Source organism: Ornithorhynchus anatinus, chromosome 1 (genome assembly GCF_004115215.2).
Source record: "Ornithorhynchus anatinus isolate Pmale09 chromosome 1, mOrnAna1.pri.v4, whole genome shotgun sequence".
In the NCBI taxonomy this organism is placed as follows: Eukaryota; Metazoa; Chordata; class Mammalia; order Monotremata; family Ornithorhynchidae; genus Ornithorhynchus; species Ornithorhynchus anatinus.
In genome coordinates, this window is record NC_041728.1 from 153,712,993 (window position 1) to 153,725,639 (window position 12,647).

General features: G+C 46.7%; 1 protein-coding gene across 1 annotated transcript in view; it reads right to left on the reverse strand.

Moving 5' to 3' along the window:
• Positions 1–208: 208 nt before the first annotated feature.
• The window catches only part of RARRES1 (retinoic acid receptor responder 1), a 44,990-nt gene continuing 32,551 nt past the window's right edge, over positions 209–12,647 (reverse strand). The window contains exons 4-6 of the mRNA XM_029075643.2: positions 10,360–10,496; positions 969–1,031; positions 209–884 (exon numbers count right to left, since the gene is read on the reverse strand). Coding sequence (XP_028931476.1) covers positions 738–884; positions 969–1,031; positions 10,360–10,496 — 347 coding nt within the window. The 3' untranslated portion in view covers positions 209–737. The remainder of the gene's footprint in view (positions 885–968; positions 1,032–10,359; positions 10,497–12,647) is intronic.

Consider the following 12,647-nt stretch of genomic DNA (forward strand, 5'->3'; position numbering starts at 1 on the left):
CAAATACCAACATTAAATTTAACTGGAAAATAGATAATTGAGAAGTCTTGCCAGCTGGTAGTATTTCAGTCCATAAACCGTCCCGCAAATGTCTTTAAATGGTGAGTTTTAATGTGTACCCAATAGTTGGAATGTGATATGCCATCACCAAACACAGATGTCACCAAATTTTGCATACGTTCGCAAAATTCGAAACAAACCCTCAACATGGATCAGAAATATAATCATATTTTACTGCATTTATCAGGTTAAAAACGACAGCCGGTATTCAAAGTGAAAAAAAACCTTTGTAACGTCTCTATAGATTTTCTTTTATCCAAATATATTAGCTTTATTCACAAATGAGGAAACCTCGGGTAAAAGCAATCTAGTGAGATAAAATAGCTCTAACTTGAAAGCGCTGGATACAAATATAGAACAAGATATGCAGCTGATCTGCTTCGACTTTGTGCTTAGCATTTTAGGACTCTAACCCAGCAGCCCGAATTTACAGGTGGCCACGCGGTTCCAGTGGTCAGTACACCAGTGACTTCCTGGAATCGGGCCCCCGCGACTACAGGTAGCAAATGGTTTTTCTCTTTCCGAGCGTCTCCTCAGTCGGTGAGTTGCCAGCTTCCCACCCTCGAATCGCTAGGTCTTGATTAAGTCTAGCTGAATTATCGTGATACCGATGTAAGCTATTAAGAAGAGTCGCTATATCTGGAATTCGAAAGAAATGAAGACCGGTATTTGTCTTTTCAGAAATTGCTAAAGACTTCGTCGGTTCCCATCGCCGACCCTTCGTTTCCGGACGACTCTAGCTGGGTTTCGTGTTGACAGTGGTATTTCACTTTTAGGATTTTGCCAGGGTACCAGATCAGATTTATCTGACAGGGGATAATTTCCTAGAAAAGAGAGAGATGTGTAAAGTCATTCTTCTATTTACAGTGACTTCTGGTGAAAAGATTGAAGTAATGCCCGTCTCTCACCTGTGTTGAGAATTCATGAAATAAGGCGGTGTAGCCGAACTGAATCGCATCATCGTTGGTTATCTGGCAGGAGGAAAAAGGAATTAGTAATTTGGTTCGTGAGTGACTTAATTTCCTCTTCAGCTTCAATTAATTCGATAACTATTATGGTTCGTGAGGGTGCTCGTGTTTACACCTAGGATGAGACATTTGTTTCAGGCATTGATTTGAAAGGTGTCGGTGGAGGTATGGTTTACTATTATCGATGGGAATGAAAATACATGGATAATTGAAATCTCTGGACAACCCAATCACCTAAGTTCAGTCAGTCATTTGAAACTCGGGTCGCTTGGACTTTCAAGTGACCACTGAAATGTCCAAAAGGCAAGACTCGGGAAAGAGAAGGAACTTGGGTAATCGTCAACCTAGGAAATCAGCGTTGGAGTTAGTATTCTTGGCTTTGGTGTCGCTCCTTCCTCGGGAAAGTTCCCTTCAGAGAGATTGAATGCCGTAGATTTGGCTGTTTCCCCCACTGTGACGAATCACAAACAATAAACATTCTAGGTTGTGAAGTCTTGGAGGGCAGGGACTGTGTCTATCAAAAGCACTGTACTCTCCCCAGCAGTTAGTGTAACTTACCGCATGCAGTAAGTGCTCAATGAATACCACTGATTGATTGTATTTTGTGTTTTCTGGGCCCTGACAGGATGGTCTAGCGGATGGAGCACGGGCCTGGGATTCAGAAGGATCTGGGTTCTACTCTCGGCTCCGCCACGTGCCTGCTGTGTGACCTTGGGCAAGTCATTTCACTTCTCTGTGCCTCAGTTACCTCATCTGTAAAATGGGGATTAAGATTGTGAGCCCCGTGTGGGACAGGGACTGTGTCCGACCCGATTTGCTTGAATCCAACCAGCGCTTAGAACGGTACCTGGCACAGAGTAAGAGCTTAACAAATATCACAGTTATTACCGTTGTTATTCTCTGCTGTCTCTTTGGTTGTCAGCAGCCACAGTCCTGCCTCTCCCATTTTTCTCCACCCCCAAGGTCCCAGGTACACATCCAGCTGAATATTCCCTTCTTTCCCTCAGCCTGTTAACCCAAGACCGTGGGCTTTGGTGCCATCTCTTCCCTCTCCCAACCAAACTCGCTCTCCCCTAGCGTGGCAGGTTGGGTGATGGTGAGGCAAAGAATTTTAGGATCTGCAGGGAAGGTACTTCTGCATTCCAAAACCTTTCCCTAAACCTGACGTACATCCCATTTGGTCCAGGTTTTTCTGCATGGGCTTCGAGCCCGGGCTATTTGTAATACTAATAATAATAATGTTGGTATTTGTTAAGCGCTTACTATGTGCAGAGCACTGTTCTAAGCGCTGGGGGAGATACAGGGTCATCAGGTTGTCCCACATGGGGCTCACAATATTAATCCCCATTTTACAGATGAGGGAACTGAGGCCCAGTGAAGTGACTCGCCCACAGTCACACAGCTGAGAAGTGGCAGAGGGGGGATTCAAACCCATGACCTCCGACTCCCAAGCCCGGGCTCTTTCCACTGAGCCACGGCGATTCACCTTGGCACCCACACACCTGATCGCAGCAACATTTCTATTTTCTGTCGCGGGAGTCAATTCCCTCATCCCGGGCCCTCTTCCTTGTCCCGCTGTCACCCTTTTCTGGAGACTTCTCGGCCCCTCGCTGCCTTCTCTCACCCTGATCAGCAACTGCGGGATCGAATCATTTTGTGGACACCCCGAGGCAGAATAGATTTTAGTTTCTTCTTTTTCCTCCCCCATCACTAGGAAGAGGAGATGATCCCTAGCAGAAATGGCATAGCATTCATTCGTTCCGATGATGGAAACTGAGCTATCATGGATTCATTATAAAGACCATCCAACATGGACTGTTTTTTTCCTAGCAAGACCTGGCTTCCAGGTTTTTTCTCTTGCGAGTTCCCAGTGAAGACTGTGGAAGATGTGTGCTCTTCCCATCAGACTTCCTAGAAAATACATTCATTGTTCCTAAACATTGCTCTCTTGTTTTTTTTATGGCATTTGTTAAGCGTTTACTGTGTGCCAGGCACTATACACCATATAGTCGAACGTAGGGTCCATTAGACCCTACATAAGCAACGTGTAGAGAAGCAGCGTGGCTCAGTGGAAAGAGCCCGGGCTTGGGGGTCAGAGGTCGTGGGTTCTAATCCCGGCTCTGCCCCTTGTCTGCTGTGTGACCTTGGGCAACTCCTCTGTGCCTCAGTAATCTCATCTGTAAAAATGGGGATTAAAAAATGTGAGCCCCATGTGGGACAATCTGATTACCCTGTATCTACCCCTGCGCTTAGAACGGTGCTAAACATATCGTAAACACTTAAATACCATAAGCATTATTATTATCATTATTATTAAAAATCGACCATCCATTACCTCTCATCTCAGTGTTCTTGTATTAACCCACCAGAGTTTGAGAACTGAAATTTGGAAATTTGGGAACTTGGGAACTTCAAAACAGAGCAGTGAGACTCAGAGCAACAGGTAGAGTGTTCATACTAATCTGTAGCGCCCCACCAGCTTAATCGTTGGTGGAGGTCCTGAGAACACTAAGGCCTGGTATAATGATAATAATTATGGTATTTGTTTTAAGCGCTGACTAATGTGTCCAGCACTGTTCAAAGCACTGGTGTCCCACGTGGAGCTCAGTTTAAGTAGGAGGGAGGTCAGGTATAGATCTCATCATAAAATTTTTAAATCAAAATTCAGAGCGTGGGCCGGGGAGTCAGAGGACCTGCGTTCTAATCCTGGCTCTACCACCTGCCAGCTGAGTGGCCTTGGGCAAGACACAGTGGTTTTTTTTTTCCTTCGTTATAGTTCCAGGATTCTCCCCTTTCTCAGTCGATTGTATTGATTGAGCACTCACTCTGTGTTGCCTGCCTTGTGGGGGAGCTTACAGTCTAGTGGGGTGGCATTTAGTCCGTGGCCTCTTCACCTGCCAGATGGATCACTACACTGGCCTCCTCGCCTCTCCTTTCCTCTCTTCATTCTATCTTACATTCAAGAACTTGGACCTGAAGAACCTCATTCATTCATTCATTCAATAGTATATATTGAGCGCTTACTATGTGCAGAGCACTGTACTAAGCACTTGGAATGTACAATACGGCAACAGACAGAGACCATCCCTGCCCAGTGACGGGCTTACAGTCTAATCGGGGGAGACGGACAAAAACAAGACAACATAATCACGATCAATAGAATCAAGGGGATGTACACCTCATTAACAAAATAAATGGGGTAATAAAAAAATCTATCCAAATGAGCACAGTGCTGAGGGGAGGGGAAGGGAGGGAGGAGGAGCAGAGGGAAAGGGGGCTTAGCTGAGGGGAGGTGAAGAGGGAGGGAATGGAGGGGGAGCAGAGAGGGAGTAGAGGGAAAAGGGGAAGCTCAGTCTGGGAAGGCCTCCCGGAGGAGGTGAGCTCTCAGTAGGGCTTTGAAGAGGGGAAGAGAGTTAGTTTGGCGGAGGTGAGGAGGGAGGGCGTTCCGGGACAGCGGGAGGACGTGGGCCAGAGGTCGACAGCTCCAACGGCTCCCATTTCCACAGTCAACAAATCCTAGACCTCTAGCTTCAAGCTTCTCCACGCTGACCTTTATAACCTTTCCTCTGGTGCACCCCAGTTTATACTCTTTGCTCCCACCAAGATAGCCTTACTTTTCTAAGTTACTCAACTTTAGCCTTACTCAACTTTTCTAACTTCAATCATTTCCCCATCTCCCTGTGTGAAGCTTCCTCACCGTTCAAATCAGCGGTGTTCCTTCCCACTCAGAACCTGCCAATCTGGGTCCCTTCCCACTCGGAGAACCCTCGAAAGGCAGGAATTTAAAAGTGTTTTTATTTTAATTATAGCTTAGCCACCCAAATTAATATTCAAAACGAATCCCAAACTCATATAACTGAGAGAGGTTGGACAGCGGACCGTTTTGAGTCATCCCAGATCGGACTGCCCCGACCCTATTTTGGGATTAGCGGAAGCCCCTCTGGACTGTAACGTCCCTCTCTAGACCGTAAGCACCTTGCGGACGGGGAACAACTCGGCTGTACTCTCCCAAGTGCTTAGTACAGTGCTCGGCCCAGGGTAAGAGCTCAAAAAATACCACTGGTCGATCAATGCCAGTAGAATTCTTCCGAGCCCTCATCGTTAAATGAAAGTGGAAGCATAAGCACTGATGATGGGTTTCCACGCGCTAGGTACTGGGAGGTTTGAAAGGATTATTAATGTAGAGATTGAAATCTCAGAGGATCAGAGTAGAAGGGAATGAGAGTAGGAAGGTTGGAAAGTCTTCAAAACCAGTCAGAAATGCAGAGGTGGGAATGGTGGAGAGTACAGCTATCTTCATTGTAAAGGAGGAGGGTGGGTAGAGTCAGACAAACTAACCCCTGCTTGGATAACCGATTATTTTAAGGGATTGACATGAAAATAATTGTTTTTAACTATATTTGGTAAGCTTCCTTAAATAAAAAATAAATGTTGGTATTTGTTAAGCGCTATGTGCCAAGCACTGTTCTAAGCTCTGGGATAGATACAAGATAATCAGGTTGTCCCACGTAGGGCTCACAGTCTTCATCCCCATTTTACAGATGAGGGAACTGGGGCACGGAGAAGTTAAGTGACTTGCCCACGGTCACCCAGCTGACAAGTGCCGGATCGGGATTAGAACCCATGACCTCTGACTCCCAAGCCCGGGCTCTTTCCACTGAGCCACGCTGCTTCTTCTGCACTGTACCTCTCCTCAATGTGTTATTACCGGTAGCAACCACAGAACATTTATTTGGGGATCATATCTGCTGAACACCAGCCCCTCTGTTCGGAGGTGGCTGTGAAGCAGCGTATCCTCGTGGAAAGATAGCAGTGTGGCCCGATGGACTGAGCCCGCGCCTGCAAGTCAGAACGACCTGGGTTTCAAGCCCAGCTCCACCACTTGTCTGCTGTGCGACCCCGGGCAAGTCACCTTACCTTTCTGTGCCTCAGTTACTTCACTCGTAAAATGGGGATTAATGATTAATACCGTGAGCATCATGCGGGACACGGACTTTGTCCAACCCAATTATCTTGCATCTACCCCAGCGCTTACTACAGTGCCTGGCACATAGTAAGTGCTTAAAAAAAAGGATCATGGGACTCGGGGGACAAAGGACCTGGGTTTTAATTCTTGCTCCGCCACTTACTTGCTGTGTGACTTTAGGCAAGTCACTTAAACCTCTCTGAGCCTCAGTTCTCTCATCTGCAAATTGGGGATTTAATACCTTTTCGCCCTCCTACTTAGACGTGGGCTCAATTATCTTGTATCTACCCCAGCACTTAGTACAGTGCTTAGCACGTACTAAGTGCTTAACAGATAGTAAAGTTATCATTATCAACAAACATCTTGTTTTCTTGGGCAAGAATTCATATAAGTAACTTGAGAATAGCATATAATAATAATAACAATGGCATTTGTTAAGCGCTTACTTTGTGCCAGGCACTGTTCTAAGTGCTGGGGTAGTTATTTATTGCTACTGTTTTTGTCTGTCTGTCTCCCCCGATGAGACTGTAACAAAGGGCAGGGACTGTCTCTGTTACCGATTTGTCCATTCCAAGCGCTTAGTCCAGTGCTCTGCACATAGTAAGCGCTCAATAAATACTATTGAATGAATGAATACAAGATAATTGGGTTGGGCACAGTGCCTGTCCCACACAGGACTCACAGTCTTAATCCCCGTTTTCCAGGTGAGGGAACTGAGGCCCAGAGAAGTGAAGTGATTTGCATAAGGTCACCCAGCAGACAAGTGGCGGAGCCAGGATTAGAACCCATGACCTTCTGACTCCCAGGCCCGGGCTTTATCCGATAAGCCATGTAGGGCAGATGGAAAACCACTCTGTTGTGCCACGTTGCTCCGGCTCTTTGGCAAGAGACCTTTGGGAGGCTCAGCTGCCCGCTGGTCTTATGGCATAGCGTGAAACCTGACAGCTGTGCACAAGCATTTAAAGAATATTTAATGATGAAGGAGAACACGCCCAAGCACAGGAGAGAGGGGCCCCCCGTGTTGAGAAATGTGTGCCTTTCACTGACCTTTTGTTTTTCATTTCATTCAATTAAGCAAGCACTGAACTAAGAACTGGCGTAGATGATCAGCCCGCGTGGGGCTCGCGGTCTAAGAGAATAAAGCATGGTCTAGTGGATAGAGCCCGGGCCTGGGAGTCAGAAGGTCATGGGTTCTAATCCCTACTACGTTACGTGTCTGCTGGGTAAATTTGGACAAGTCACCTTACTTCTCTGTGCCTCAGTCACCTCATCTGTAAAATAGGGATTGAGACTGTGAGTCCCACGTAGGACAGGGACTGTGTCCAACCCGATTTGCTTTGTATAATAATAACAATGTTGGTATTTGTTAAGCGCTTACTATGTGCCGAGCACTGTTCTAAGCGCTGGGGTAGACATAGGGGAATCAGATTGTCCCACGTGGGGCTCACAGTCTTAATCCCCATTTTACAGATGAGGGAACTGAGGCACAGAGAAGTTAAGTGACTTGCCCACAGTCACACAGCCGACAAGTGGCAGAGCTGGGATTCGAACTCATGAGCCCTGACTCCAAAGCCCGTGCTCTTTCCACTGAGCCACGCTGCTTCTCACCCCACCCCACCCCACCCCAGCGCTTAGTAATAATAATAATATTAGTATTTGTTAAGCCCTTACTATGTGCAGAGCACCGTTCTAAGCGCCGGGGTAGATACACGGTCATCAGGTTGTCCCACGTGAGGCTCACAGTCTTCATCCCCATTTTACAGATGAGGGAACTGAGGCACAGAGAAGTGAAGTGACTTGCCCACAGTCACCCAGCTGACAAGTGGCAGAGCGGGGGATTCGAACCCATGACCTCTGACTCCCAAGCCGGGGCTCTTTCCACTGAGCCACGCCGCTACGCTTTAGTACAGTGCCTGGTCCGTGGTAAGTGCTTAAAAAATACCGCGATTATTAAGAGGGAATCCCCATTTTCCCGAAGAGGTGACTGAGGCACAGAAAAGTTAAGTGACTTGCCCAAGGTCACACAGCAGACGGGTGGCAGAACTCAAATCAGAATCCAGGATCTCTGACTCCAAGGTCCAGGCTCTTTCAACTAGATCACGTTGTTTCTTTTAAGCCGCACAGTGAGTTCTATTTTATTGTCCCCAAATGAGCTGTTAGTTGGATTTCAATAGCTGAAATTCGTGAGATTCTAGCTAGCCAGCGATTATAGAGAAGGTCTGCACACGTTTTGATGTTTTTATATATTTGTTGTATTTACAAGTACAATTTAATTATTTGTCTAGGTGTTTTGTCCTGGGGTAACGTGTGTTGCTTTTTTAAAAAAATGGTATTTGTTAAGTACCTGTGCGTCAGGTACTGTGCTAAGCGTTGGGGTAAGACACGAGCTAATCAGATTGGACACGGACCATGCCCCACTTGGGGCCCACAGTCTTAATCCCCATTTTCCAGATGAGGTAACGAGGCACAGAGAAATGAAGTGACTAGCTCGAGGTCACACAGCGGACAAGCGGCAGAGCCAGGATTATTCAGTGATTCGGCCATATTTATTGCGTGCTTATCGTGTGCAGCGCATTGTACTGGGAGAGTACAACAGAAAGGAAGACACATTCCCCGCCCATCACAAAATGTCACATTCATTCATTCATTCAGTAAGCATTTTGAGTGCTTACTATGTGCACGGCACTGTACTGAGCGCTTGGCGGGGCTCAGTGGAAAGAACCCGGGCTTGGGAGTCAGAGGTCATGGGTTCGAATCCCGGCTCTGCCACTCGTCAGCTGGGTGACTGTGGGCAAGTCACTTAACGTCTCTGTGCCTCAGTTACCTCATCTGTCAAATGGGGATGAAGACTGTGAGCCCCACGGGGGACAACGTGATGAGCCTGTATCTCCCCCAGCACTTAGAACAGTGCTCTGCATATAGTAAGCGCTTAACAAATACCAACGTTATTATTATTATCATTATTATTACAATTCGGCAACAGATAGAGACGATCCCTGCCCAATAAGGGGCTCACAGTCACACGTGTGGTGAGGGGAGGGCGAAGTCCAAGGGTGGGTCCTGGCTGCCCCTGGCAGCTCCCAGCTCACCCCCTGCCCTAGATTAGATTAGATCCCAGGTCCTCTGACTCCTAGGTTCGTTTTCTTCCCATTAAGCCATGCTGCTTCCCCAAGACTGTTTTTACCCCTCTTTAGTAAATACTTGTCCTTTCATTGGTTTTCCTTCATTAGCTGTAAATAATAAATTATGGCATTTAAGCGCTTACTTTGTGCAGAGCACCGTTCTAAGCGCTGGGGTAAATACAGGATAATCAGATTGTCCCACGTGGGGCTCACATTTTTTAATCCCCAATTTTTGCAGATGAGGTAACAGAGAAGTTAGGTGACTTGCCCAAGGTCCCGCAGCAGACAAGTGGCGGAAACGGGATTAGAACCCACGACCTCTGACTCCCAAGCCCGGGCTCTTCCCACTGAGCCACGGTCGTTCTCCCCTGTTCAGTTTTATACTCCTTGAGGGCAGAGAACCAATATGTTGTTTGTATTATATTCTTCCAAGTGCTTAGTACAGTGCCCAGCACAAAGGGAAGCAGCATGACCTAGTGGCAAGAGCAGGGGCTTGGGAGTCAGAGGCCGTGGGTTCTAATCCCGCCTCCGCCACTTGTCCGCTATGGGACCTCGGGCAAGTCACTTCACTTCTCTGTGCCTCAGTTACTTCATCTGTAAAATGGGGATTAAAACTGTGAACCCCACGAGGGACAACCTGATCACCCTGTATCTATCCCAGCGCTTAGAACGATGCTTGGCACATAGTAAGCGCTTTACAAATAGCATCGTTATCATTATTATTATTACTCCATCTGTAAAACGGGGATTAAGACTGTGAGTCCCACGTGGGACGACCTTGTATCTACCCCAGTGCTTAGAACAGTGCTTGACACATAGTAAGCACTTAAATACCATAGAAGCAGCGTGGCTGAGAGGAAAGAGCACGGGCTTGGGAGTCAGAGGTCATGAGTTCGAATCTAGGCTCTGCCACTTGTCAGCTGTGTGACTGTGGGCAAGTCACTTCGCTTCTCTGGGCCTCAATTACCTCATCTGTAAAATGAGGATGAAGACTGTGAGCCTCACATGGGACAACCTTATTATCTTGTATCTCCCCCAGCGTTTAGAACAGTGCTGTGCACATAGTAAGCACTAACAAATACCAACATTATTCTTATTACTTGTTATTACTGTTATTATTAAGTGGATTATCAATACATTCCACTGATCGGTTAACTGCCATTTGCTCATACATCCAACCTTTTCATCCATCCACATTTTATACATTTTACCTTAAAAGAGATTAGTGTTTGGTTTCTCTTACCCACTGCGTCACGTCTGTGAGCTGCAACATATAATAATATAGGGACAGCGATGTCTTATGCCACATCACATAAGAGCCACCAAGAACTGCCAAGTACCACATGGGCTTCAGAGAAGGTTCCATAAATCCATAGTTATCTAAGAGGAGAGAAAAGCAAAATTATGATACTGCAACTGAGAGACCGCAAGCGTTCAGGATACACTTGGGACTTGATAATAATTGTGGTGTTTATTAAGGACTTAACTATGGGCCAAGCATCGTCCTAAGGGCTGGGGGGAAAAAACAAGATAATCAGATTGGACACAGCCCCTCTACCACGTGGGGTTCATAGTCTAAGTAGGAGAGAAAACAGGCAGGATGGAAAACAGAACAGAAAATCCCCATTTTCCAGATGAGGAAACAGGCACCGAGAAGCTGTGAGGAGCAGCGTGGCCTAGTGGCTAGAGCACGGGCCCGGGAGTCAGAAGGACCTGGATTCTAATCCCGGCTCCACCGCTTCTCTGCTCTATGACCTTGGGCTAGTCACTTAACTTCTCTGTGCCTCAGTCACCTCATCTGGAAAATGGGGATTAAGATCATCTGCCCCAGATGGGACGTGAACTGTGGCCAATCTGCTTATCTCATAGCTACCTCAGGACTTAGTACGGTGCCTGGCACATAGTAATTGCTTAACAAATACCATTTTGGAAAAAAAAAGTGAGTTGCCCAAGGTTACGCTGCAGGCAACTGTTATCCTTCACCATGGGACCAAACACAAGGTCTCCTGGGTCTGTATTTCCACATCAAGAGTAAAACTGGCTACCTTCACTTAGCTGTGTAGAACAAAATCACTTCAAGCAATTTACAAAGTTACGGTGCTTTGTATATTCCAAGTGAAAATAATAATGTTGGTATTTGGTATTTGCTAAGCACTTACTATGTGCAGAGCGCTAGCAGCGTGGCTCAGTGGAAAGAGCCTGGTCTTGGGAATCAGAGGTCACGGGTTCGAATCCCAGCTCTGCCACTGCTCAGCTGTGTGACTGAGGGCAAGTCACTGAACTTCTCTGTGCCTCAGTGACCTCATCTGTAAAATGGGGATTAAGACTGTGAACCCGCATGGGACTATCTGATGACCCTGTATCTACCCCAGCGCTTAGAACAGTGCTCTGCACATAGTAAGAGCTTAACAAATACCAACATTATTATTATTATTGTTATCCTAAGCACTGGGGGAGATACAAGATAATCAGGTTGTCCCACGTGGGGCTCACAGTCTTAATCCCCATTTTACAGATGAGGGAACTGAGGCACAGAGAAGTGAAGTGACTTGCCCACAGTCACACAGCTGACAAGTGACAGATCCAGGATTCGAACCCATCACCTCTGACTCCCAAGCCCAAGCACCTCTTTCCACTGAGCCACGCTGCTTCCCTAAACTAAATAATAAAAACCATTAGCTAAATAATACCTAAATTACCATCTTAGCGTCGAGTAAATTTAAGACGTGGAAACTTTAGATGAATATAGTTGAGTGTCCATTTTTCAATCCTACTTATTGACCGCTTACTATGTGCAGAGCACTGTACTGAGTGCTTGGGAGAGTACAATACACCGAGTTGGCAGAAACGTTTCTTGCCCCCAACGAACTTACAGTCTAGTCTTCACTTTTTCCTTCTGTTCACAATGCTGAAGTCCCAAAAGTAACAAACTACACCTACGATTGACGACAGTTCTTTCCAATCGTAGCAATCAATTACCGGTAGTCACGGAGCGCAAACGTGGCTCAGTGGAAAGAGCCCGGGCTTGGGAGTCAGGGGTCATGGGTTCGAATCCCCGCTCTGCCACTTGTCAGCTGTGTGACTGTGGGCAAGTCACTTCACTTCTCTGTGCCTCAGTTACCTCATCTGTCAAATGGGGATTAAGACTGTGAGCCCCACGTGGGACCACCTGATTCCCCTGTGTCTACCCCAGCGCTTAGAACAGTGCTCTGCACGTAGTAAGCGCTTAACAAATACCAACATTATTATTATTACAGAGAGAGTGCTCTACTAAGTGTTTGGGAAAATACAACATAATAGAGTTGGTAGACAGGATCCCTGCTATTTATATTCTGTTTATATTCTGAGGGTGGGGTGACATCAAAGTACTTCAGGGGTATTTGTGCAAAGGTGATGCAGAAGGGAGAAGGGGTAGGGGGAGAAATGGGTTAGTCAAGGAGCAGCATGGCCTCGTGGAAAGGGTACAGGCCTGGGAGTTAGAGGATCTGGGTTCTAATCCCGGATCTGCCAACAGCTTGTTGTGTGACCTTG